General features: G+C 34.0%; 1 protein-coding gene across 5 annotated transcripts; it reads right to left on the reverse strand.

The window, feature by feature from the left end:
• Window positions 1-745: 745 nt before the first annotated feature.
• On the reverse strand, window positions 746-26022 carry LOC135136850 (facilitated trehalose transporter Tret1-like). 5 transcript variants are annotated; one of them, XM_064066287.1, is made up of 8 exons: window positions 17873-18166; window positions 17769-17803; window positions 17683-17703; window positions 7635-7761; window positions 7265-7586; window positions 6695-7209; window positions 6447-6633; window positions 746-1308 (listed from the first exon to the last, which is right to left on the reverse strand). In XM_064066287.1, the coding sequence occupies exons 2-8, from the start codon at window positions 17780-17782 to the stop codon at window positions 872-874; spliced, it is 1623 nt and encodes a 540-aa protein (XP_063922357.1). In that variant the 5' UTR covers window positions 17783-17803; window positions 17873-18166; the 3' UTR covers window positions 746-871. The 5 variants fall into 5 exon arrangements, with proteins under 5 accessions (XP_063922357.1, XP_063922360.1, XP_063922358.1 ...); XM_064066290.1 differs by lacking the exon at window positions 17683-17703 and having other exon boundaries at window positions 17873-18167; XM_064066288.1 differs by lacking the exons at window positions 17683-17703; window positions 17769-17803; window positions 17873-18166 and adding an exon at window positions 25988-26022.
• Window positions 26023-27767: the final 1745 nt, after the last annotated feature.

Below are 27767 nucleotides of genomic sequence, written 5' to 3' on the forward strand. Positions count from 1 at the left end.
GGGCGATTCTCTACAATTTGACACCACTTTTCAGTCGATTAAACCCGTTTTCAGTATGTTTTTGGAAAATTTTGGACTTGCTTTTCATGATAATCTGAATAGACGTTGTGATGCCGTTTTGGGAGTTATAATTGGCGGAAAATTCTCCACAATTTGACACCAATTTTCAGTGCATTGAAGCCATTTTGACCATTTTTCGGAAAAATTTTGAAAATTGAGAACTTGCTTTTTACGATTATGTGAACAGATGTCATGAAAACGATTTGTTATTGGGGGGAGGTTATCTGCAATTTGCCACCAATTTTCATTCGATTGAACCCATTTTAACCATTTTTTGGGAAAATTTTGAACTCACCATAGATTATTAATGTTAACAAGTTTTTTCATGGTTGTTAGATCGCTCTTAAAATTTGTGTTTTGATGATTTATGCAAACGTTCGCTTGGTGTTTTAACTAGTGACGTAACCACCTTAACAACGAATTAAAAAAAAATAGAAAAATGTTTAACACATTTTTAAGAGGTGGTTTGCGGATTACGTAATATAATATTAAAGATTTTAATCATTTTTTTTATAGTTTAAGACGTATGAAAATTCAAATACCTGTTCCATGTCGTGCGTAAGTCGCTACAAGTTAATTAACTGACACCATAAAAGGAAAAATATGTACTTTAGTAATATATCAACACGAACATGTTATTTAGATAGTCCGTCAATTGAATTAATCGGAATTAAAAAAACCACCCTATAATAAAAATTAATTTATTTTACTTACGACTAGTAAATTGTCATACAATTATTTTACAACAAATAACCTACATCTACACCAGTCTTACAACCTGACTCATCATTCCAAACAAAACAACAAAAAATCAAACCCGATTCACCAACTCCTCCATTTGTTCTTTCTCCATTCTGTCCGCCTTCTTGAGCGCACTCTCCTTGGTGTTAATCCCCCCGATATAAACATTATTGTACTTGAAGTACTCCTGTATGTCTGCTAGCTTCACTCCGTGCGCCTCGGGGAGCAAAATGTACGCGTAGACCAGCCCGGCTAGTGACGTCACGGCGAAGAACCACTGCAGTCCCGCGACTCCTTTGAACGTGTCCTTCAAGGTGTTGTAGCTCTGGATGGACAAGAACATGATGAGGTAGGCGGAACTGTACACTATGCTGTGGGCAACTCCTCGGATCTCGATGGGGAAGAGTTCGGCGGTCATGGTCCAGGGGATGGATAGGAGGCTCACCATGGAGGTGACCACGTAGAGGAGGATAGCCAGCACGGGGACCCAGGTGAGAGTGGTGACACCTGGAATGAAAGAAAAATCAAGAACATGATTTTTTTTTGTGTATATTTTTTAAATTTCTATTAAAACACCAAATAAATAACTTGAAGTTTCAATAAAACTGGCTATAATTATTTTGAGTAAAAAAGTGAACTAGCAGGTTTTAAACGTTATGCAAATGTGCAACATTTCTGCAATTAATAGAAAAATATATTACGCAACAACCGACTAAAAAGTGAACAAATTCCCAACTTCTTTAATTATAGCTGTACTAAGTTATTCTTTATTCTTTTTGTAACACCTAGTATATTGAAATAAAAAGAAGAGAAGAATTCACGACTGGTGTTAAAACAAAAAATAAAAAAATCTTGTATTATGATTACAATTTTTTTATCCAAAAATCTGGATGTTTTTTATTTATTTTATAGGATTTTAAAACCATTTATTCTGTATAATTTTAAAATTTAGAATCTTGTAATTAAAATTCTGGAATTTAGAATGTTGAAATCCAGAATACTGGAAATTTAAATTCAACAATTTAGAGACTTATAACATAGAATCTTAGAATTTAAAATCTTGGAATCTAGAATTTTAGAATTTGAATTTTGGAATTAAAATTCTGGAATCCAGAAACTTGGTATCGTTAACTCTGAATCTTTAGTTCAGAATCCAGGCATTCAGATCTTGGAATTTATAATCTTGGAACTTAGAATTTTAGAACTTGAAAATCTAAAACTCGGAATTATTCAGAATCTCGGAATCCAGAATCGAGAACCTTAGAATTTAGGAACTTAGAATGTAAAAGCTTAAAATTCAGGATCTAATATTTCAGAACTACAGAACTTAAATCCAGCAATTTAGAAAATTACAACATAGAATCTTAGTATTTTGAATCTTAGAATTTTGGAAAATAGAATGTTCGAAATTTTTCTGAAAATACAACATCTTTAGAAGCTGGAATGCAAAATCTTACAATCTAGAACTTAGATCCTCGCTTCTAGAATCTTGGAATTTGGAATCTCGGACTCTATTACAATCTCAAAATCTACTTGAATCTCAGAATCTAGAATCTAACTAGAATTATGAAATTTAAAATCTTGGAATTTAGATAAAATCTTAAATCTAGACGCTTGGAATTCAAAAACTTCTTTCAATCTTAGAATTTGACAATTTAAAATTTGAAGCATAAAATGTAGTATTACGAATTTTGGATCACAGAATTCAAGAATTTGTTACTTATTAGGATTTGAGTTGTATTTACATTGAGTTAACGAATTTTTCTGAAAACGTCACATTTTTCAAAGCTTAAAATTCGGAATCTAATAATTCAGAACTATAGAACTTAACTCCAAGAATTTAGAAACTTACAACAGAGAATTTTGGTATTTAGAATCTTAGAATCTAGAATTTTAGAATTTAGAATCTTGGAATTAAAATTCTGTAATCTAGAATATTGGAATCCAGAATGGTGGAATCTAGAAACTTGGTATCTTTGACTCTAGAACTTTGGACTTTTGAATTTAGGCATTCAGATCTTGGAATGTATAATCTTGGCATTTAGAATCTTAGAATCTGAAAATCTAATGTTTAGAGCTTAAAGATTTCATTAGTTAAGAATTTTGAATCATAGAATGCAAAAATTTGTGATTTATCCTTTAAGATGTATTTTCTTTGGGTTGATGTATTTTTTCATACTGCAATATTTTTAAAAGCTTAAAATTCTAATCTAATTAAATCTAATAGTTCAAGACGTTATAACAACTTAGAATCCTGGAACTCTCAATCCTGAAAACCAGAATCTAGAATCTTGGAATCCAAAATCTTGAGATGTACAATCCGGGAATCTAGACTACTGAAATCTAGAATCTTAAAATTTAGAATCTCGGGAATCAGAACCGAAGAATTTAGAATCTTGGAATTTGAAAATCTAGAACCTGGGATGTAGTTTTAAAAATGTTAGATAACAGAGTTTGAGAATATGAGACTTAGATTCAAAGATCTGTTGTCTTTTTGAGTTAAAGCAATTTTTTGATAATATAATTTTAAAATTCAAGATCTATTAATATATAACTTACAATCTTGGAATTATTCAGATCTCGGAATCCATAATCTCGGGATCCAGAATCTAAAACCTTAGGATCTAAAACTTGGAATCTTAAACTCTAGAATCTTGAAATCTACCTACTAGAATCTCAGAATCTATGAGAATCTCGAAATCTATTGAATCTCAGAATCTACCAGAATTTCAGAACCCAGAATCCCATTTGAGCTCAGTCAAATTTTGGCTACAGTTTTACTATCTACATAGTATTCGTAAAATAAATACAAAATTTGACAACAATCGGCTTAGTACTTTCGGAGATTATCTGTCTAAAAATCTGGGGTGGTAGACAGACAGACAGACAGACATACAGACGGAAACGGGAGACCTATTTCTTCGTATCTAGGAGTCATGAAATGTCAAGAAAATAAAAATGTTTTTCCTTCTTTCGACATCTTCTTGTACTTTTGAGAGAATAAGTAGTTATATTCTTTAGCTACTTTTTTTCAAATCAGTATATTTTCAAAAATCCCATAATACCACAAACATATTTCTCTTGGTAATTTCTTGTACAGAAATATACCTAGACTTTGCAATTAAGCTCCGCCCTCTGGTCTACACAACCAATAAAAGATTTAACACGATTTCGATCCGGGTGGGTGGGTGGGGCAAAATTTTTTCTGTTTTTTCTTAACATGTATAGTTTTCTTTCAACAACGCGACACTTAAGGCACGTGGTAATTTCTTAAAGAGAAATATTCACTATTCAATTAAGCTCCGCCCTCCGTCTCACAACGAATAAAATACTACACGTAATTGAGATGGAGGTGGGTGGGTGGGGCTTATCCTTTGACTTTCTATCGTAAAATACATAGCCTTCTTTCAACAAGCAAAACCAAATACTGCTTAAAACATCAAATGCAAAATATGAGGTTAGAATTATATCCAGCTGCGTCACCATAGCTGCCAAATTTATCGATTTACGCTACAAATTTACAGAAATGTGAAATTGTCAATATGAAACGTTTTATTTTCGTATAGTTTTTGTCTTCTTTCGATATCTCCTTTTTTTCACTTTGTTTTACCATTTTTTACGTAATTTCTCATACAGAAATATGGAATTTGCAATTAAGGTGCGCCCCTCGATCTGACAACGAATAATAATCTTTGGCTATATTTTTGTCTTAATATACATAATATTCCTCGAACAACACGATACTCAAAAACATGTTTTTATTCCTCGTTGAGAAATAAGGATTTTGCAGTTAAGCTCCGCCCCCTTGGCTCATGACGAATAAAAAAAAATCATCACAATTGAGATAGGGTGGGTGGGTGGGGCTTATATTTTCCCTTTTCTTTATGAATATACATAGCCATCTTTTCACAACAATAATCTTAGAGCATGGTTAAAATGGTACATTTTTGCAAGGAAATATGGATTTTGTAATTATTTGGCGGAACCCAAAACAACAACAACAAAAAGACAAAATGTAAGCCCGCCCACCCGCCCTGTCTCAATTGTGATGATTTTTTTTATTCGCAGTAAACCAAGGGGGCGGAGTTTAACTGGAACATACTTATTTCTTTACAAGATCTTAAAAACATGTTTTTGAGTATCGTATTGTTCAAAGAATACTAAGTTTATTAGAAATAATAGCAATATAAACCCCGCCCACCCACCCCGTCTCAATTGTGATGACTTTTTTTATTCTTAGAAACGTAAAACACGCTTAAAATGGTAAATTTTTGTCAGCAAATATGTATTTTGTAATTAAACCCCACCCCTCGATCTGACAACGAATGAAAAGTTCATCACAATTGAGACGGGGTGGGTGGGTGGGGTTTATATTTTGCCTTTTTTTATTAGTATACATAAAATTCTTTGAACAACACGATACTCAAAAACATGTTTTTAATTTCTCTATAGAAATAAGGATTTTGCAGTTAAGCTCCGCCCCCTTGGCTCATGACGAATAAAAAAAATCATCACAATTGAGATAGGGTGGGTGGGCGGGGCTTATATTTTCCCTTTTCTTTCTGAATATACATAGCCTTCTTTTCACAACAATAATCTTAGAGCATGGTTAAAATGGTACATTTTTGCAAGGAAATATGGATTTTGTAATTATTTGGCGGAGCCCAAAAGAACAACAACAAAAAGACAAAATGAAAGCCAGCCCACCCGCCCTGTCTCAATTGTGATGATTTTTCTTATTCGCCGTGAACCAAGGGGGCGGAGTTTAACTGGAAAATACTTATTTCTTTACAAGAAGTTAAAAATATAGTTTTGAGTATCGTGTTCTTCATATAATACAATGTATATTAAGAAAAAGAAGCAATATAAAACCCCGCCCACCCGCCCTATCTCAAGTGTGATGATTTTTTTATTGTTAGAAACTTAAAACACGGTTAAAATGGTAAATTTTCGTAAGGAATAATAAGGATTTTTGGTGGGTGGGTGGGGCTTATATTTTGCCTTTTTTCTTAAGTCGTCTTTTCGGAACAAGAAACTTAAAATATGTTTAAAATGGTAAATTCTTGAGGAAAACATGGACTTTGCAATTAAGCCCCGCCCCTCGATCTGACAACGAATGAAAAATTCATCACAATTGAGAGTTGAGATTGGACCGGGTATGGGTGGGGCCTAATCTTTGGCTTTATTTTTTTCTTAATATACATAGTATTCTTTGAACAATTCCATACTCAAAAACATGTTTTTAATTTCTCGTAGAGAAATAAGGATTTTGCAGTTAAGCTCCGCCCTCTTGGCTCACGACGAATAAAAAAAACATCATCACAATTGAGATAGGGTGGGTGGGCGGGGCTACATTTTACCAGGAAGAATGATTGTGCTACATCAATGCAAAAATGCATTAATTATATGGTAGTGCCCCATAAATCACACTCATCCCACTACGACAATAAACCACCCACACCACGCTCCTAATTACCTCACGCACCTTCCAATCTACATAATAACCCAGAACACTAATTACGCAACAACGACGATCCGTTTCAGGGTTAGCAACAATGACGCAACCCAAAGGTCAGAAGCTACTAATTGACAATGAATCGATTGCAACGACTTCACCTTGGCGCCACTTGCATCCAAATAACTACCTTCTTTGATCCAGTGGGTGTACAGCCCAGAGACGAACATGCAAACGGCCATCGCGGCTGACCCATAGATAATCAGGGTTCTTCGACAAAAAGTCTTCAGCATGTAGGTGTTAACGATGGACATGAAGAAGCGAACTCCCCCGATGAGGATGGACACGAAGTAGGGGTCCATGCCGCTGTGCACCTCCTGAAACAGGAACGAATTAGTACCATCGACACACTAACAAATTAAAGAAGAAGAGACAGACCTGGAAGAAAGTGATGGAATAAAACAAGGTAATATAAATGCCTGAAAACTGCTGGAAGACGAACAATCCCAGGAGGATCAGCAGCGGCTTGTACCCCGTGGGTTTCAAGAACTCTTTGGCCCTCTCCGCCATGCCTCCTTTCATCCGGAGTTTTTCTTTATCTTCGTGTTCTTTCAAGAGGTACTCGAACTGCAGCTGCGCGAAAGTTTGGGTTTTGTTCTGGGGTTGCGGCTGGTACTTGTTGAACCAGTTCAAGGACTTTTTGGCCTGGTCGTTCCTGCCTTTACTGACCAACCAGGCCGGGCTTTCCGGGATGAACATGACCAGGACGAAGGGCACCACTGCGTAGACGTTACACACCCATGCCACCGTCCTCCAATGCAACATCCACCCTTGGAAGTACGCCAGAACTACCCCCAGGGAGGTGTACGCTGGGGCAAAGGACATGAGCGAGCCTCGCATATCCGCTCTAGCGATTTCCGTGATGTAGACCATAGCGGGGCTGGTGCCCCAGGCTAAAACCAATCAACAACATAGTCACTGTTGCCCCAATTCTTAATCACCACTCACCAGCCGCAAACCCCGTGATTATCCTCCCGATGATCATCATCATCACGCTTTTCGACGTCGCTATGATAATCCACCCCACGACCGCTGGTATCATGGCCAGTTTGATGGTATTCAAGCGACCCATGCCGTCCATCAAGAACCCACACGTCATCCCGCTGACGGGGATCGTGATCGTGATCACACTGGCTATCCATGAGCCTTGAGCTTTGGTGATTTTGAGATCGGAGCTTTCTTCCTCGAGCTGGGGCAAGAGGATGGCGGAGTACGCTAGTGAGATTCCTACGACGACGTGGAAGAGAGCGGAAATGGCGGACGCCATCATCTGCAAGAAGTAGACATGAGGAGGCGGTTTGGGGGCGGCGGTACTCACCTGGGGGAGGAGTGTCTTGAACCTTTTGCTCTCATAGCGACTAAGCGAGCCGGCACTACCCAAGGTTTCGTTGAATTTGTTTTCGCGCTCTCGTTCCTCGCGGATTCTCCTTTCATTTTCTTGGAGGCTGTGGAATTGGGAGTTATTTATTATCAAGGGTCACTGGGGTCAAGGCGGGGTTTTTATCACTCGTAATCTGTTAATCTGAGGAAAACACCTGTGTTTTTTTGTTTTGGTTGTTTTTGTCGATTGAGAAGGAATTTTGTATCACACAACTTGGGAAAAACACACTTTGCTTTTTTAATAAAAAACACAAATTTTACAATTTTCGTAATTCTATTGTGACACCTGGATTACGCAGTCGGATATTCACCTAATATACGGCTTAACGACCTTTAAATCTTAATTATCTTATAAAAGCGCAAATATTTTCGTAGCAACACTTATCTGATTACGTTTTCTCATTATAAAGTTGTAAAATAGTGATTTTTATAAAGCAATAAAAAATTTCTAGGTATAAAAACAACCGTTAAATAAAAATAATCACTATAAACAAATCCGTTCCTTGAGTCGTACTTGCATAAGGTGCAAAGGTCGCCCGACGTGACTAAGTCGCTTTACCTTTTTTACGAATCAATGTCATGTGTTCGATGATTTCATGCTAACTAGATTCAAGAATGACGATTGTATTTAACTGTTTTTCACAAAACACTTCAAGATAAGATATGTGTTTTTACACATATTGAATTAAACGGTCGTATTTTGCGGGTGTTGCGACGCTCGCCTGCGGCTCGCCCGGCAAACTTCGCCTCCCGAGTAGGCGCCACCGTTATAGCTGATTTCGCTTTCTACTCGTTTCTTTAACCTGAAGTTTCCAAGGTAAAAGAAGTGAATCAATTTCGTGGTAATACACCGTAAGCGTGCATTCATTTTAATTCTAGCTACGTTTCAGAGAACATTCTTGTATTATTCAGACTATATTTACTATGAAAAACAGATGTCAGTGTGTCAGGGTCACACTCGGAAAATGTGGGCCCCTGACAAGAGAAATAACACGTTTTGTTTAATGATAGTTATTTTTTTTTATAATAGAAAGTGAATTTTATTTAAGATTTCGTTGGATTTTTTTCAGTGTCACACAGATTTGTGCAGATTTCTTCAAAGAATTTTGATTTTTTTTAAATACTAAGTGTCGTGTCCTATTTTTAGTTTTTTGATTTTTCAGTGTTGCGATATTTAATATTTTTTTTTTAATTTTCGATTTGTCGACTTTCCAATTTTTCAAATTTTCTATTTTTCCATTTTTTACATTTTTCAATTTCTCGATTTTAACAATTTTTCAATATTTCAGTTGGGATTTCAATTTTTCGATTCTTCAGTTTCTCGATTTTTTATATTTTCGATTTTGTGTTTTTCTGACTTTTGGTTTTTTTGATTTTCCCATTTCTCGATGTTTCGATTTCTCGACTTCTCAATTTTTCAGTTTTTCCGTTTTTTATCTTTCAATTTTTGGGTTTTTTTAAATTTTCGATTTTTCCATTCCACGATTTTTCTTTGATTATTCGTATTTCTCGTGTTTTTATTTTTTCAACTTTTTTAATTTTAGATTTTTCGATTAATCAATTTTTAGAAATTTCAATTTTGGGATTTTTCAATTTTTCAGTTCGTCGATTTTCCTTTGATTCTTCTATGGTTTCAAATTCTCGGTTTTTTACTCTTTCGATTTTTTTTTGTTTTTAGATTTTTTGATTTTTTTATGTCTCCATTTCTCGATTTTTCAGTTTTGCGATATTTTTATTTTTCGATTTTTTTTATTTTAGATCTTTCGATTTTCCAGTTCTTAAAATTTTTTACTTTTCCATTTTTAAAATTTTTCAATCTCTCGATTTTCAATTTTTCATTATTTCAGTTTGGGATTTCAATTTTTCGATTCTTGAGTTTCTCGATTTTTTATATTTTCGATTTTGTGTTTTTTTGATTTTTGCCTTTCTGATTTTCCTATTTCTCGATGTTTCAATTTCTCGACTTCTCAATTTTTCAGTTTTTCCGTTTTTTTTATCTTTCAATTTTTGGATTTTTTTAATTTTTCGATTTTTCAATTCCACGATTTTTCTTTGATTATTCCTATTTCGCGTGTATTTATTTCTTCAGCTTTTTTAATTTTAGATTTTTTGATTTTTCAATTTTTAGAAATTTCAATTTTGGGATTTTTCAATTTTTCAGTTCTCCAATTTTCCTTTGATTCTTCTATGGTTTCAAATTCTCGGTTTTTTACTCTTTCGATTTTTTTTGTTTTTTGTTTTTTTGATTTTTTTATGTCTCCATTTCTCGATTTTTCAGTTTTGCGATATTTTTATTTTTCGATTCTTTTTTTATTTCAGATCTTTCGTTTTTCCAGTTCTTCAAATTTTTTACTTTTCCTTTTTTAAAATTTTTCAATTTCTCGATTATCAATTTTTCATTATTTCAGTTTGGGATTTCAATTTTTCGATTCTTCAGTTTCTCGATTTTTTATATTTTCGTTTTTGTGTTTTTTTGATTTTTGCTTTTTTTGATTTTCCGATTTCTCGACTTCTCAATTTTTCAGTTTTTCCGTTTTTTTTATCTTTCAATTTTTGGATTTTTTAAATTTTCGATTTTTTAATTCCACGATTTTTCTTCGATTATTCGTATTTCTCGTGTTTTTATTTTTTCAGCTTTTTTAATTTTAGATTTTTCGATTTCTCAATTTTTAGAAATTTCAATTTTGGGATTTTTCAATTCTTCAATTTTCCTTTGATTCTTCTATGATTTCAAATTCTCGGTTTTTTTACCATTTCGATTTTTTTTTTGATGCTTCCATTCCTCGGTTTTTCAGTTTTGCGATATTTTAATTTTTCGATTTTTTTTTATTTTAGATCTTTCGATTTTCCAGTTCTTAAAATTTTTTACTTTTCCATTTTTAAAATTTTTCAATCTCTCGATTTTCAATTTTTCATTATTTCAGTTTGGGATTTCAATTTTTCGATTCTTCAGTTTCTCGATATTTTATATTTTCGATTTTGTGTTTTTTTGATTTTTGCTTTTTTGATTTTCCTATTTCTCGATGTTTCAATTTCTCGACTTCTCAATTTTGCAGTTTTTCCGTTTTTTTATCTTTCAATTTTTGGATTTTTTTAATTTTTCGATTTTTCAATTCCACGATTTTTCTTTGATTATTCCTATTTCGCGTGTTTTTATTTCTTCAGCTTTTTTAATTTTAGATTTTTTGATTTTTCAATTTTTAGAAATTTCAATTTTGGGATTTTTCAATTTTTCAGTTCTCCAATTTTCCTTTGATTCTTCTATGGTTTCAAATTCTCGGTTTTTTACTCTTTCGATTTTTTTTGAATTTTGATTTTTGATTTTTTAATGTTTCCATTTTTCGATTTTTCAGTTTTGCGATATTTTAATTTTTCGATTCTTTTTTTATTTCAGATCTATCGATTTTCCAGTTCTTCAAATTTTTTACTTTTCCATTTTTAAAATTTTTCAAAATCTCGATTTTCAATTTTTCATTATTTCAGTTTGGCATTTCATTTTTTCGATTCTTCAGTTTCTCGATTTTTTATATTTTCGATTTTGTGTTTTTTCGATTTTTGCTGTTTTTGATTTTCCTATTTCTCGATGTTTCGATTTCTCGACTTCTCAATTTTTCAGTTTTTCCGTTTTTTTTTAATTTTGCAATTTTTGGATTTTTTTAAATTTTCGATTTTTCATTTCCAGTATTTTTTCTTTGATTATTCGTATTTCTCGTGTTTTTATTTTTTCAGCTTTTTTAATTTTAGATTTTTTGATTTCTCAATTTTTAGGAATTTCAATTTTGGGATTTTTCAATTTTTCAGACCTTCAATTTCTCTTCTATAGTTTGAAATTCTCGGTTTATTACTGTTTCCATTTTTTTTAGTTTTTTGATTTTTTCATGTTTCCATTTCTCGATTTTTCAATTTTGCGATATTTTAATTTTTCGATTTGTTTTTATTTTAAACTTTTCGATTTTCCAGTTCTTCAAATTTTCTATTTTTCCATTTTTAAAATTTTTCAATCTCTCGATTTTCAATTTTTCATAATTTCAGTTTGGCATTTCATTTTTTCGATTCTTCAGTTTCTCGATTTTTTATATTTTCGATTTTGTGTTTTTTCGATTTTTGCTGTTTTTGATTTTCCTATTTCTCGATGTTTCGATTTCTCGACTTCTCAATTTTTCAGTTTTTCCGTTTTTTTTAATTTTTCAATTTTTGGATTTTTTTAAATTTTCGATTTTTCATTTCCAGTATTTTTTCTTTGATTATTCGTATTTCTCGTGTTTTTATTTTTTCAGCTTTTTTAATTTTAGATTTTTTGATTTCTCAACTTTTAGGAATTTCAATTTTGGGATTTTTCAATTTTTCAGACCTTCAATTTCTCTTCTATAGTTTGAAATTCTCGGTTTATTACTGTTTCCATTTTTTTTAGTTTTTTGATTTTTTCATGTTTCCATTTCTCGATTTTTCAATTTTGCGATATTTTAATTTTTCGATTTGTTTTTATTTTAAACTTTTCGATTTTCCAGTTCTTCAAATTTTCTATTTTTCCATTTTTAAAATTTTTCAATCTCTCGATTTTCAATTTTTCATAATTTCAGTTTGGGATTTCAATTTTTCGATTCTTCAGTTTCCCGATTTTTTTATATTTTCGATTTTGTGTTGTTTTGATTTTCCGATTTCTCCATGTTTCGATTTCTCGACTTCTAAATTTTTTAGTTTTTCCGTTTTTTTCTTTCAATTTTTGGATTTTTTTAAATTTTCGATTTTTCATTTCCAGTATTTTTTCTTTGATTATTCGTATTTCTCGTGTTTTTATTTTTTCAGCTTTTTTAATTTTAGATTTTTTGATTTCTCAACTTTTAGGAATTTCAATTTTGGGATTTTTCAATTTTTCAGACCTTCAATTTCTCTTCTATAGTTTGAAATTCTCGGTTTATTACTGTTTCCATTTTTTTTAGTTTTTTGATTTTTTCATGTTTCCATTTCTCGATTTTTCAATTTTGCGATATTTTAATTTTTCGATTTGTTTTTATTTTAAACTTTTCGATTTTCCAGTTCTTCAAATTTTCTATTTTTCCATTTTTAAAATTTTTCAATCTCTCGATTTTCAATTTTTCATAATTTCAGTTTGGGATTTCAATTTTTCGATTCTTCAGTTTCCCGATTTTTTTATATTTTCGATTTTGTGTTGTTTTGATTTTCCGATTTCTCCATGTTTCGATTTCTCGACTTCTAAATTTTTTAGTTTTTCCGTTTTTTTCTTTCAATTTTTGGATTTTTTTAAATTTTCGATTTTTCAGTTCCACGATTTTTCTTTGATTATTCGTATTTGTCGTGTTTTTATTTTTTCAGCTTTTTTAATTTTAGATTTTTCGATTCCCAATTTTTAGAAATTTCAATTTTTCAGTTCGATTTTTCTTTGATTTCTATGGTTTCAAATTCTCGGTTTTTTTACTGTTTCGATTTTTCTTAGTTTATTAATTTTTGCTGTTTCCATTTATCGATTTTTCAGTTTTGCGATATTTTAATTTTTCGATTCTCTTTTTATTTTAAATCTTTCGATTTTCCAGTCCTTCAAATTTTCTATTTTTTCATTTTTAAAATTTTTTAATTTCTCGATTTTCAATTTTTCATTATTTTAGTTAGGTTAGATTAGGTCAAGTCAGGTTAAAACCTGAAAGCATCAATTAATTGTTAAATGTCATAAAACGCGAATGTCAAGTTAAGTCAGATCAGATGAAGCCAAGTCAACTTAAGTCAGGTCAAATAAGGTAAAGTGAGGTTAGGTTAAGTCAAATTCGGTTAGGTCAAGTCAAGTTAGGTGTAGTCAAGTCAGATGAAGTCCCGTAAATATCAATTATCAACCATTAAATGTCAAAAAACACAAATGTCAAGTTAAGTCAAAGCAGATTAAGTCAAATCAGATGAGGTAGGGTGACTAACATCTGTTAAATGTCAAAAAACTCAAAGGATAAGCCATGTCATATTAAGTCCCGAAAACGTTAATATTATCAACTATTTTGTAACAAATCTCAACAAACATAATTGTCAAGTCAAATCAGGTTGGATCAAATCAAGTCAGATCATTTTAAAGTGTCAATTAACAACGGTTTAATCTCAAAAAAATCCGAATGTCAGATTCAGTCAAAAAAGATAAATAAAATCAGGGCAGATCAAGTCAAATTAGGCGAAAATATCAGGTTAATTCAGGTTAAATCCCAAAAAGATCAGTCCCCTCTTAAATGTCAAAAAACGCTCATAAAATGTCAAATTAAGTTAGAACAGATGACTTCAAGTCATATCAAGTCAGGTCACATAAGGGTAACGTTGCAAAAAACCCGAGTGTGAAATCACGTCAAATTAGGTCTCGAAGTCGTCATTTATCAACTGATAAACCTTATAAATTACAACATAAAAGTTAGGTTATATCAAGCTAAGTTAGTTGAAGTCAAGTCAGATAAACTCTCGAAAGTAAGAGTCAACTTTATTATGAACATATGAACTCAAGTCAGGTCAGGTCATTAACAACGGTTAAATCTCAAAAACACAAATGTCAAATTACGTCAGGGCAGATGAAGTCATGTCAAATCAGGTCAGGTAAAATCAAATTGGGTCTCGAGCCGGTCATTTATCAGATCTTAAATCTTATAACACAAAAGTCAGGTTACGTCAAGTCAGGTGAGGTCAAGTCAGATGAAATCCCGTAAATATCATTGTCAAATCACTTCAAATAAAGTAAAGTCAAATTAGGCCTCAAAATCGTCATTTATCAACTGATAAATCTAAAAATTTATAACACAAAAGTCAAATTAGGTCAAGTTAAGTTAGGTGAAGTCAAATCACATGAACTTTCGAAAGTATCGGTTATCAACTATTAAATGCCAAAAAACTCAAATGCCAAGTTAGGTCAAGGCATATGAATTCAAGTCAGGTCAGGTCATTAACAACGTTAAATCTCAAAAACACAAATGTCAAATTACGTCAGGGCAGATGAAGTCAAGTCAAATCAGGTCAGATAAAGTCAAATTGGGTCTCGAGCCGGTCATTTATCAAATCTTAAATCTTATAACACAAAAGTCAGGTTACGTCAAGTTAGAACAAGTCAAGTCAGGTGAGGTCAAGTCAGATGAAGTCCCGTAAATATCAATTATCAACCATTAAATGTCAAAAAACACAAATCTCAAGTTACGTCAAAGCAGATGAAGTCAAATCAGATGAGGTGAGGTGACTAACATCTAATGTCAAATTAGGACCCGTAAACGTCAATGTTATCAACTGTTATGTTATAAATCTCAACATACACAATTGTCAAGTTAAATCACGAATGTCAAATCACTTCAAATAAAGTAAAGTCAAATTAGGTCCCAAAATCGTCATTTATCAACTGATAAATCTTATAATTTACAACATAAAAGTTAGGTTATGTCAAGCTAAGTTAGGTAAAGTCAAGTCAGATGAACTCTCGAAAGTATCAATTGTCAACTTTTAAATGTCAATTCACACAAATGCCAAGTCGGGTCAAGGCAGATGAACTCAAGTCAGGTCAGGTCATTAAATATATCAAAAAAACCCAAGTCAAATACGATAAAGTCAGGTCGCGTCATGTCAAATTAGGCCCCAAAAGCGTCAGTTATCAACTGTTAAAATCTCAAAAAACACAAATGTCAAGTTAAGTCAATGCAGATGAAGTCAGGTCAGAGGAGATAAGATCATTAACATCAGTCAAATCTCAAAAAACTTAAAAATCAGGTTAGATCAAGTCAAGTCAAGTTAGGTTAAGTCAGGTTAAATCCTGAAAGCATCAGTCTACTCAAATCGCTCAAAAAATGTCAAGTTAAGTTAGGAGGGATGACGTTAAGTCATATCAGGTCAGGTCAAATAAGGTAACGTTCCAAAAAGCCCGAATATCAAATCACATCAAATACAGTAAAGTCAAATTAGGTCTCGAAATCGTCATTTATCAACTGATCAATCTTACAAATTAACACAAAGTCAGGTTAGGTCAAGTTAGATCAAATCAAAATAGGCGAAGTCAAGTCAGATGAAGGCCCGTAAGTATCAACTACCAACCACAAATCTGTTAAATCTCAAAAAATTCGAAGATTAAGTCAAATTAGGACTCGAAATCGTCAGTGTTATCAACTGTTATAAATCTCAAAAAACGCAATTGTCAATAGGTCACGTTAGATCAAATCAAGTTAGATCAGGTCAATTCAGGTTAAACCCCAAGTGTCAATTACCAACGGATTAATCTTAAAAAAAAAACTGTTAAAATCAGTTGAGGTCAAGTCAAATTAGGTCCCGAAAGCGTCAATTAACAACTGTTGAATCTAAAAAAACCCAAATAAGGTGGGATAAGGTAAAGTCAGGTGAGGCCAGATAATCAACAACTAACAAATCTCAAAAAACGTGGATGTAATCTCAAAAAACTGAAAAGTCAGGTTAGATCAAGTCAAATCAGATCAGGTTGTCAAATTAAATCCAAAATGCATTAATCTACTCTTAAATGTCGAAAAACGCTCAAAAAATGTCAGGTTAGGTCTGATAAGGTAACGTCCAAAAAAAACCAGAATGTCAAATCACGTCAAATAAAGTAAAGTCAAATCAGGTCCCGAACTCGCCATTTATCAATTGATAAATCTTATAAGTCATCTTACTTCAAGTGAAGTCAAACCATGTCAAGTCAGGCTGATTTCGTAAAGCATCAACTGTTAAATGTCAAAAAAACACAAAAGGCTAGTTAACTCAGAGAAGATCAAGTCAAGTCAAAGGAGGACACATCTGGCTGACAGTTAAAAATTATAGTTTCAGATTTAACCTAACTTGACTTGCCTTGATCTAGTTTCAATTAACCGGGCTTTTGAATATTTTGGGACTTAACTGAGTTGATGAATGACATTTTCGGGACCTAATTGACTTGACATTCGGGTTTTTTGACATTGGACACTTGATATTTGATGCCTCCGGAACTTGATCTATAAGAATTACATAACAAAAATCTAACAGAGTTATAATCCGCAGTTATATTGCTGTTATGTTTATGTTACGCAACAAAATTGTAACAGTTTGCTTGACATTACAAAAAATGTAACATTACAGTTATATAATAAATTTATCAGTATAAGAATGTTATATAACACTGTCATGATGATGTTATGTTGCAGTTACATAACACTGTTATAGTGCAGCTGCATTACACAAGTGTAACTGTATTATATATACTACATAACGTTATGTAAATAGTAGTTTAAATATTTTAACTTGACAGTACTAAAATCGGTGTTTAAATCCAAAATGACTTTCGAGTTTTTTTGAGACTTAACAATTGAGAATTGACGCTTTCGAGACTTAATTTGACTCGAGCTGCCCAGATATGACCTTGAAAAAGTAGAGAAGCCCCACTACGTAACACGGCACCATATGACATAATCGCTACTGAAGGACGCAACGAGCGCTCTAAGTCGAGCGAAGCTCGCGACTCATTTCACAGCACACTTGATCACAAAAGTGGCAGCAACTCACCAACAATCCCGCAGCATGATTAACACGTTCCACTAGCTAAATTCAAACTAAATCCAGACGAAAAAAAACTGTGTAACAAAAAGAACAAATACAATAAACGAATTGCCGGATTAGCATAACGCGCAAACAAATAGGGCCGTAAAACCGCAGTTTAGGTGCCACAAAAGCGCAAAAAGTCTTATCATTATCAGACTTCGCCTCGACAAAGCGAAAACAGTCCGAAAAAAACTATCGCGACAAACGCAAAAAACGCGCTCCAAAAATAAAACCCGAACGTAAATATTTGCAACTAGATCACGCCCTTGGACTTTTTCCACCGAAAAGTGCCAAGTTGAGTGAACTTCAGATGCACTCCGAGTGCATTTTCGCGGAACGAAGTGTGTCAAAACAACCACAAACCAATTGGAGTAATCACCAATTTTAATTAGTGGATAAGCGACCCTAATTTAAATTTAGTTTTCGAGAAACAAGTAAGTACTCACTTCAAACTGTAGCAGCTACCTCTGCAAAAAACGAAAAAATTAGTCGAGTTAATCAGCAAGCCGAGGGGGCTAAAAGCGAAACTCACCCAACGGTGTCCATTTTTCGGCCAGCTAGTCTCAGCTGTCAACAAAATCGTGTAAGTGTGTCAGTCGAAAGGTCGCTGGTGCAAAGAAAAAATTTTTTGCTTACCGGTTTTCGGGAAAAAGCGGACGCATGTGTACACTGGCGAAGTCGTTTGCACAATACGCGAATCCGCTCACTCGCGCGAAATTAGCTAATGGTTCTTTTCATTCTCGTCTCGATCATTTATCGCAGACGGTATTATCTTCGATGATTGTTCCAAGATAAGACTTCAATAACGCGGCTGCGACGCGAAACTGTGACTCATTTCGAGTTATCGCTGGAAGAGGAAGTCGCGGGCTTGCGGAAAGTTTTTCTGGCAGGGGCGGCTTGGAAATGTTGGCCCACGTGGGCCCCCCACCGGCCGCTCTCGATTTTTTTCGGTCGGAGTTTTCGCAAATTTATATGACTGCGCCGGGATCGCGGATTGCGTCAGAATTTTCGAGTGCTTTCTCTCGGTTGAGCGGAATTTGAACAAGTGGTTCATCCCGTGGGTGTGGAGAGGGAAAATCGTGGCCGATTGATATGCTAATTCGAAATTTATACTGTTATGAAATAGTGTTCGAAATAGCTTCAATGAGAAATCCTTGGGAAACGTTTTTCGCGTTTGGGTCAGAAAGCGTGAATTATCGACGTTAAGGCGCAAAAACGCAAATGTAAGGTTAAGATCTGAAAGCGTCAGTTAAAAACTGACCTAAAATGCAGATCAATAACAACTGTCAACTCCAACACAAATGTCAAGTTAAGTCAGGTCAAATCAAGTCAGCGACTAAAAACTGTTAAATCGCAAAGATCAGATCAGGTCAAGTCATTTTATATACAGAAAACGTCAAATATAACGTTTCTGAATCAAGTTAAGTCATCAGTTATCAACTGATCCGAAAGCGTCATTTGACAACAGTTAAATCTCAAAAAGACGGAATATCAACTCAGACCAAGTCAGGGCAGGTCAATTAAGGTTAGGTCAAATCAAGTCAGAATGCATTCCGCAAAGGTCAGTTAACAAATATTAAATCCTAAAATGCTCAAATATCAAGTTGAGTAACATCAAATCAGATCAAACCTGGTCAAATTAAGTCGAGTCAGGTTAGGTTGGGTCCCGAAAGCGTCAAGTCAGATCAAACCAGGTCAAGTCAAGTCAACTTATTTAAGGTCAAGTCAAGTCAGATCTCGACAGTATCGTTAAACAACTATTAAATCTCAAAATACCCTAATGTCAAGTCAGATCGTCAGGTCAGTTCAAGTCATTTTATGTCGCGAAAGCGTTAAATGACGGTTAATTCTCAAAAAATCCAGTTTAGGTTCCGAAAGCGTCAATTGACAATTGTTTAAACCCAAAAAACCCAATATCAGGTTCGGTCAGGCCAAATGAAGTTAAGTCAGACTAAGTTCTCCAAACAACTGTCAAATCTCAAAAAGCCGAAATTTCAAGTCACGTCAACTTATGTAAGGTCAAGTCAAATCAGATTGAGTTCCGAAAGCGTCGATTAACACCGGTCATTTTATGGCCTAAAAGCGTCAAATAACGGTTTCTGAATCTCAAAAATCCTGTCAAGTCAGATCAAGTTAAGTCATCAGCGCCAATTGATAACTGTCAAATCTCAAAAACCGAAGTTTTAGGTCAAGTCAACTAAGGTTAAGTTAAGTCAAACGTCAAGTTAGGTAACACCAAGTCAATTCAAGTCAGATCAGATCAGATCAATTAAATCAGATCAGATCCCGTTAAGTTTAATTCAAGTAAAGCCGGGTTAAGTCAAATAAGATCTCGACAGTATCGTTTAACAACTGTTAAATCTCAAAATACCCTAATGTCAAGTCATATCAAGTCAGGTCAGTTCAAGTCATATTATGTCGCCAAAGCGTTAAATAACGGTTAAATCTCAAAATACCTGAATGTCAAGTCAGGTCAATGTAAGCCATTTTATGTCTCAAAAGCGTTAAATGACGGTTAAATCTCAAAATTTCAGGTCAGATCAAGTCAGTTTAGATTCCGAAAGCGTCAATTGACAACTGTCAAATCTCAAAAAACCCAGTATCAGTTTCGGTCAGGCCGAATGAAGTTAAGTCAGATTAAAATCTCGACAGTATCGTTTAACAACTGTTAAATCTCAAAATACCCTAATGTCAAGTCATATCAAGTCAAGTCAGTTCAAGTAATTTGATTTCGCGAAGGCGTTAATTAATAGTTAAATCTCAAAATACCTAAATCTCAAGTTAGCTCAATTCAAGTCATTTTATCTCCCGAAGGCGTTAAATAGCGGTTAAATCTCAAAAATTCCAAATGTCAGGTCAGATCACAGCGTCAATTGACAATCGTTAAAACTCGAGAAACCCAATATCAAGTTCGGTCAGGCCGACTGAAGTTAAGTCAGACTAGGTTCTCAAATCAAATGTCAAATCTCAAAAAAACCGAACTAAACAGGTCAAATCAACGAAGACTAGGTTAACTCAAGACAGTTTGTATTCCGGAAGCGTTAATTAACAACTGTTAATTAATTCCCAACTATCAAGTTAAGTCACATCAGTTCAATTCAAGTTAGGTCAGAGCATGTCAAGTAAGGTGTCAACTGTGTCATTTAAAACGTATTAAATCTCAAAATACTCAAATGGCAAATCGGATCAAGTCAGATGAGGTGCAGAAAGCGTCAATTAACAACTGTTAAATCTTAAAATATCCTAATGTCATGTCAGATGAAGTCACTTCAATCCAAGTCATCTTATGTCAGGAAAGCGTTAAATAACAGCCAAATCTCAAAATACCTAAATGTCAAGTGAGGTGAATTCAAGTCTTTTTATGTCCCGAAAGCGTTAAATGACCGTTAAATCTCAAAAATTAAAAATGTCAGAGGTCAGATCACAGCGTCAATTGACAATTGTTAAAACTCGAGGAACCCAATATGAGGTTCGGTCAGGCCGGATGAAGTTAAGTCAGACTAGGTTCTCAAAACAACTGTCAAATCTCAAAAAACCGAAATATCAAGTCACATCTAGTCAGATCAGTTCAAGTCATTTTATATCGCGAAACCGTTAAATAACGGTTAAATCTCAAAATACCTGAATGTCAAGTCAGGTTAATTTGAGTCATTTTATGTCTCGAAGACGTTAAATGACGGTTAATTCTCAAAAAATCCAAATGTCAAGTCAGATCAAGTCAGTTTAGGTTCCGAAAGCGTCAATTGACAATTGTTAAAACCCAAAAAACCCAACATCAAGTTAAGTCAGGCCAGATGAAGTTAAGTCAGAGTAGGTTCTCAAAACAACTGTCAAATCTCAAAAACCCGAAATAACAGGTCAAATTAACGGAGCTTAGGCCAACTCAAGTCAGATTGGATTCCGGAAGCCTTAATTAACAACTGTTAATTCTCAAAATTCCCAACCGTCAAGTTAAGTCACATCAGTTCAATTCAAGTCAGGCCGGATCAAGTCAAATAAGGTCTCGACACTGTCAATTAACAAGCGTTAAATCTCAAAATACCCAAATGACCGGTCAGATCAAGTCAGGTTAGGTGCAGAAAGTGTCAATTAACAATTATTAATTCACGAAATACCCCAATGTCAAGTCAGATCAAGTCATTTTATCTCCCGAAAGCATTAAATGACGGTTAAATCACAAAAATTCCAAATGTCAGGTCATGTCAAGTCAATTTAGTATTCGAAAGCGTCAGTTGATAATTGTTCAAACACAAAAAACCTAACATCAAGTTAAGTCAGGCCAGATGAAGTTAAGTCAGACTAGGTTCTCAAAACAACTGTCAAATCTCAAAAAATTGAAATATTAAGTCACGTCAACTAATGTAAGGTCAAGTCAAATCCGATTGGCTTCCGAAAGCGTCGATTAACACCAGTTCAATTCAAATAAGGCCAGATTAAGTCAAATCAGATCTCGACAGTATCGTTGAACAAATGTTAAATCTCAAAATACCCCAATGTCAAGTCAGATCGGTTCAAGTTATTTTCCGTTGTGAAAGTGTTAATTAATAGTTAAATCTCAAAATACCTAAATGTCAAGTCAGGTCAATTCAAATCATTGTATGTTATGAAAGCGTTAAATGATGGTCAAATCTCAAAAAATCCAAATGTCAAGTCCGATCAAGTCAGTTTAGGTTCCGACACCGTTAATTGACAACTGTCAAATCTCAAAAAACCGAAATAACACGTCAAAGCAACTAATATGATAATCAGTTCAATTTAAGTCAGGCCAGATCAAGTCAAGTAAGGTCTCGACTGTGTCACTTAAAACGTGTTAAATCTCAAAATACCCAAATGGCAATCAGATCAAGTCAGGTTAGGTGCAAAAAGCGTCAATTAACAACTATTAAATCTCAAAATATCCAAATGTCAAGTCAGGTCCATTCAAGTCATTTTATGTCAGAAAAGCGTTAAATAACAGCCAAATTTCAAAATACCTAAATTTCAAGTCAGGTCACTTCAAGTCATTCTATGTCCCGAAAGCGTTAAATAACGGTTAAATCTCAAAAATTCCAAATGTCAGATCAGATCCAGTCAATTTAGGCTCCGAAAGCGACAATTGTTAATTGTTAAAACCATTAAAAACCCAATATCAGGTTCGGTTGGGCCAGGTGAAGTTAAGTCAGACTAGGTTCTCAAAACAACTGTCAAATGTCAAAAACCGAAATATTAAGTCACGTCAACTTATGTAAGAACAAGTCAAATCAAATTGAGTTGCGAAAGCGTCGATTAACATCAGTTCAATTCAAATAAGGCCAGGTTAAGTCAATTAAGATTTCGACAGAATCGTACCCAAATGTCAAGTCATATCAAATCAGGTCAGTTCAAGTCATTTTATATCACGAAAGCCTTAAATAACGGTTAAGTCTCAAAATACCTAAATGTCAAGTTAGGTCAATTTAAGTCATTGTATGTCCCGAAGGCGTTATTTAACGGTTAAATCTCAAAAATGCCAAATCTCAGGTCAGATCAAGTCAGTTTAGGTTCCAACAGTGTCAGTTGACAATTGTTAAAACCCAAAAAATCCAATATCACGTTAAGTCAGGCCGGATGAAGTTAACTCAGACTAGGTTCTCAAAAAAACTTCAATTCTCAAAAAACCGCAATAACAGGTCAAATCAACGAAGCTTAGGTCAACTCAAGTCAGATTGGATTCCGGAAGAGTTAATTAACAACTATTAATTAATTCCCAACTATCAAGTTAAGTCACATCAGTTCAATTCAAGTCAGGCCAGATCAAGTCAAGTAAGGTCTCAACTGTGTCATTTAAAACGTAATAAATCTCAAAATACCCAAATGGCAAATCGAATCAAGTCAGATGAGGTGCAGAAAGCGTCAATTAACAACCGTTAAATCTCAAAATATCCTAATGTCAAGTCAGATCAAGTCAGTTTAGGTTCCGACAGCGTCAATTGACAACTGTCAAATCTCAAAAAACCGAAATAACACGTCAAATCAACTAATATGATAATCAGTTCAATTCAAGTCAGGCCAGATCAAGTCAAGTAAGGTCTCGACAGTGTCTTTTAAAACGTGTTAAATCTCAAAATACCCAAATGGCAAATCAAATCAAGTCAGGTTAGGTGCAAAAAGCGTCAATTAACAACTATTAAATCTCAAAATATCCAAATGTCAAGTCAGGTCAATTCAAGTCATTTTATGTCACGAAAGCGTTAAATAACAGCCAAATCTCAAAATACCTAAATGTAAGTCAGGTCAATTCAAATCTTTTTATGTCCCGAAGGCGTCAAATAACGATTAAATCCCAAAAAATCCAAATGTCAGGTCAGATCAAGTCAATTTAGCTTCCGAAAGCGTCAATTCACAATTGTTAAAACCCAAAAAACACAATATCAGGTTCGGTCAGGAAAGATGAAGTTAAGTCAGACTAGGTTCTCAAAACAACTGTCAAATGTCAAAAAACCGAAATATTAAGTCACGTTAACTTATGTAAGATGAAGTCAAATCAGATTGACTTCCGAAAGCGTCGATTAACATCAGTTCAATTCAAATAAGGCCAGGTTAATTCGAGTAAGATTTCGACAGTATCGTTCAACAATTGTTAAATCTCAAAATACCCTAATGTCAAGTCATATCAAGTCAGGTCAGTTCAAGTCATTTTGTGTCACGAAAGCGTTAAATAACAGTCAAATCTCAAAATACCTAAATATCAAGTCAGGTCAATTCAAGTCTTTTTATGACTCGAAAGCGTTAAATAACGGTTAAATCTCAAAAATTCCAAATGTCAGGTCAGATCAAGTCGGCTTAAGTTCCGAAAACGTCAATTGACAACTGTCAAATCTTAAAAAACCCAAATGTCGCGTCAAGTCAAATTGACCAAGGTCCTAAGAGCATCAGTCACCAACTGTTAAATGTAAAAAAAACGAATACGTATCAGGTCCAGATCAAGTTGAGTCACGTAAATTTAACAATTTAAGTTAGGTTAGGTCCCCAAAACAATTGTCAAATCACAAAAAGCCGAGGAGAAGTTAGCTACGGTCAAGTCAAGTCAAACGTCAAGTAGGTAACATCAGATAAATTCAATCAGATCAGGTCAAGTCAAGTAAGATCTTGACAGTGTCATTTATCAAAAATGTTAAATTTCCAAAGATCAAAGATTAAATCAGGTCAGGTTAAGTCAGGTTATGTCCCGAAAGCGTTAATTATCGGCTTTTAAGTCTCCTATCAAGTCAAAACAGGTAAGAATAGGTCAAGTCAAGTCAGATTGGGTCCCGCAGGCATCAGTTAATAACTGTTAAATCTCAAAAACGCCAAATACTAGGTTAGCTCAAGTCAGGTTGGGTGCATAAAGCGTCAATTAACAACTGTTAAATCAAATCAAATCAAGTCAGGACATTTCAAATCATTTCATGCCCCGGAAACCTTAAATAACGTTTGTTAAATCTCAAAAATCCCAAACATGAAGTCAGATCAAGTGTCAAGTCAGGTCATATCAAAACAGCTTGGACTTCGAAAGCGTCAACTGAAAAGTGTCAAATCTCAAAAAACCCAAATGTCGAGTCAAGTCAAATCGGCTAAGGTCCCAAGAGGATAAAAAAACACGAATACTTATCAGGTTAGATCAAGTCGAATCAAGTTAAGGCATGTAAATTTAAGTTAGGTTAGGTCCCCAAAACAATTGTCAAATCACACAAAGCTAAAGAAAGCCAACTAAGGTTAAGTCAAGTCAAACGTCATATGTTAGGTCATCAGGTCAATTCAAGTCAGATCAGGTCAGGTCAAATCAGGTTATGTCTTGAAAGTGTTAATTAGCGGCTTTTATGTAAAATGCCCAAATATCAAGTTGAGTCACACCGGATCAAGTCTAGGTCTCGACAGAGTCATTTAGCAAATGTTATATCTCAAAAAACTAGTCAGTTCAAGTCAGGTTACATGTAAAAAGTGTCAATTAACAACTATTAAATCTCAAAATGCCCAAATATCACGTTGAGTCATATCAAATCAGGTCATATTAGACCAGATCAAGTCAGGTTAGGCTCCAAAAGCGTCATTTAACAACTATCAAGTCCCAAAAACCTAAATGTCAAGTCAGATCAAGTTAGATAAAAGAAGTCATTTAATGCTCCGAAAGCGTTAATTAACGGTTTTCAAATCTCAAAAATCCGTAATATCACCCATATCTCAGGCTAGGTTACGCTAGGTCAGATCAAATCCAGTCAGGGACATTCGCTTTCGGGACCCAACCTGACTTAACCTGACTTAACCTGACGTGAGTTAATTTGATCTGACCATCTATGCTACTAATTTATTTCTCTTTTGTTGGTCTGTAAATGGATTTAAACACAAAACGAAAACAAATTTTTATCGTTAAAAACAAGTGATATGCGGAGTGATTAGCTGAATTTTAAAGTTCAAGAAAGATAAGAAAAGCGTATAAATTAGGTGACCACTGTTATCTACACAAAGTGCCTACATAAAGGTACTGAAATCGTGAAATTATGGTTTGTGGTAATGAGAATGTATGAATTCAATACCACAATAACAACTAAAATGATTCATACCAACGTCAAAAAACCGTTTTGGTCGAAATATTCTGTTCAGTACTTCAGTTTGTACACAAGAAAATTAATTAGTACTAAAAACAAGATCATTTGTTGAATAGCATAACCATAAAGGTTTTTTGCCGCTTAGTGGCACTTTACAAAGTCCACCTGAGAATCGTCTCAGTGCCCACGTACATTCCACAATATTTACCATAGATAAGTATTACGCATCACTCTTATCCAAGTTCACGTTCTCCTCAATCCCAAAAACCCACAATAAATAATTTCACCCAACTGAATCAAATATTGGAACTTTACCAGCGTCCACTGTGACGTCGTTTTGGCACCAGTACCTATTTTTATTTACGTTGGACAAAGAAAGTTCCCCCAACAGCAACAACAAACGTTGGCAAACTCCATAACTTATAAATAGACGTCTTTCTTCAAACTGAGTCGCAGTAGGGCTGCAGTTTGCAGGACCGGCTCATGCAACCACCGCAGGAACTGCAGGTGAACGCCCGATAATTGTAAACTGTGGCCCTCATTTCTCGTTCTTGCGTTTGGTACAGAGAAAAGTGAATGACATCATCGATTTGTTGCGGTGGATATATTTAGGTCTGCCAGCTGATGCCTGCAGTAAACAGTGCGACTTTTTTTTTTTTCGTTGGCGGTGGAGAATGACACTCCTCGTGGCAGGAATTTATTGGTATAAACAACTTAAGTAACCTTGTACCCGGCTCAGTCGTGTTAATTTATGGGGTACTTACCAAACGTTGGTGCAGAATTATTAAAATGCGGCGCAGTTGATGCATGTGTTAATTTTTTTTTAACTTATTGGTACAATTATCACGTAATTCCACTGACGTTTCGTAAAACAATTCGTACAAGTACCGTCTTGAAGATTACATTGATCCATTAAAACTTTTGTTTTCCTAGCACTTATCAAAACTTGTAGAAAAAGCGAAAATCATTCGAATGAAAGTAAGAGAGGCTGATGACATTTTCCAATTTTGTTAGCCAGCGATAAAAAATTAACAATGTGCTAAAATCGGTATGTGATTACATTTTTCAAGAATATCAGTACCTACTACGTAACAATTACATTATCACTTGAGTTGATAGTAACTTGTTGTCTCTAAAAATTATCACGTGAGATATTTTGCTCGAAAGTGCAAATTGCCAGCAAGTTCTCCTGATTTTTTCCCTACAATTTTAGAATAGTACGTAATTTAAATGCATGGCTGGTAGTTTATCAATTGAGAATAGAACCAGGAAGTGTACTATAAAATTTTGTGTCCAATGAAAAAAATCTCGAGCCGCCAAATTTCGTTTTAGACTCGTGCTTTGAAAAAAAAAAAAAATTGGGACGAGTGTGCCAGCTATAAAATACTATTATAATTCTTGTTTTGTACGGGAAATGTTTGTAGTTTCCCACATCTATTGATGTAAGTGAAATTTATCAGTATTAGTACGAGGAAGATTTCTGTCGTTTTTTGCTCCTGAATTATGGGTTGCCTATATTCTGAAAATATATTTTTTTGTTATTCTTTTGTTTTCGTCATGGTTCGGTTTTCCGTCATCAATTACCCTCTTTTCTTTTCGTCTAGATTTTTTAAAGTTATTTTTTTAATGTTGACGTGAAGTTTCTTAATCGGATTTATCAGTATTTCAAAAATATTTTCAAATATAAAAGTATTTGTATAAAGTCTTTACCGGTTTATTATTGGTCTATAATGGCGTGCCTATTTGAAGTACATTGTTGATGAAATAATGCCCTAGGGCATTAAGAATACTTACCATAGTAGTTCAACAGAAAACGCAATCGGCGGAACACCAACTAGTACTTAATGTTTTGCTGGTTGTGTAGATACGGCGATAATGTTAATTTGTATTATTGAAATCACGACTTCTGGTAATAGGCAAAATCCAAAAATTCCAAACAATCCGAAAACTTGGAGACACCACAAAAATCCGAAAAATCCCAAAATTTG

This window comes from Zophobas morio, unplaced genomic scaffold (assembly GCF_036711695.1).
Source record: "Zophobas morio isolate AGI-343-1 ecotype UQ-CSIRO unplaced genomic scaffold, CSIRO_AGI_Zmor_V1 ptg000027l, whole genome shotgun sequence".
NCBI lineage: Eukaryota > Metazoa > Arthropoda > Insecta > Coleoptera > Tenebrionidae > Zophobas > Zophobas morio.

Excerpts from the sequence above, each read along its gene's own strand:
- LOC135136850 (XM_064066287.1), bottom strand. Across the intron at positions 7,587-7,634 it reads TCAAGACACTCCTCCCCCAG|ATGATGGCGTCCGCCATTTC; the intron begins GTGAGTACCGCC and ends TACTTCTTGCAG. Across the intron at positions 6,634-6,694 it reads ATTCCATCACTTTCTTCCAG|GAGGTGCACAGCGGCATGGA; the intron begins GTCTGTCTCTTC and ends TTCCTGTTTCAG.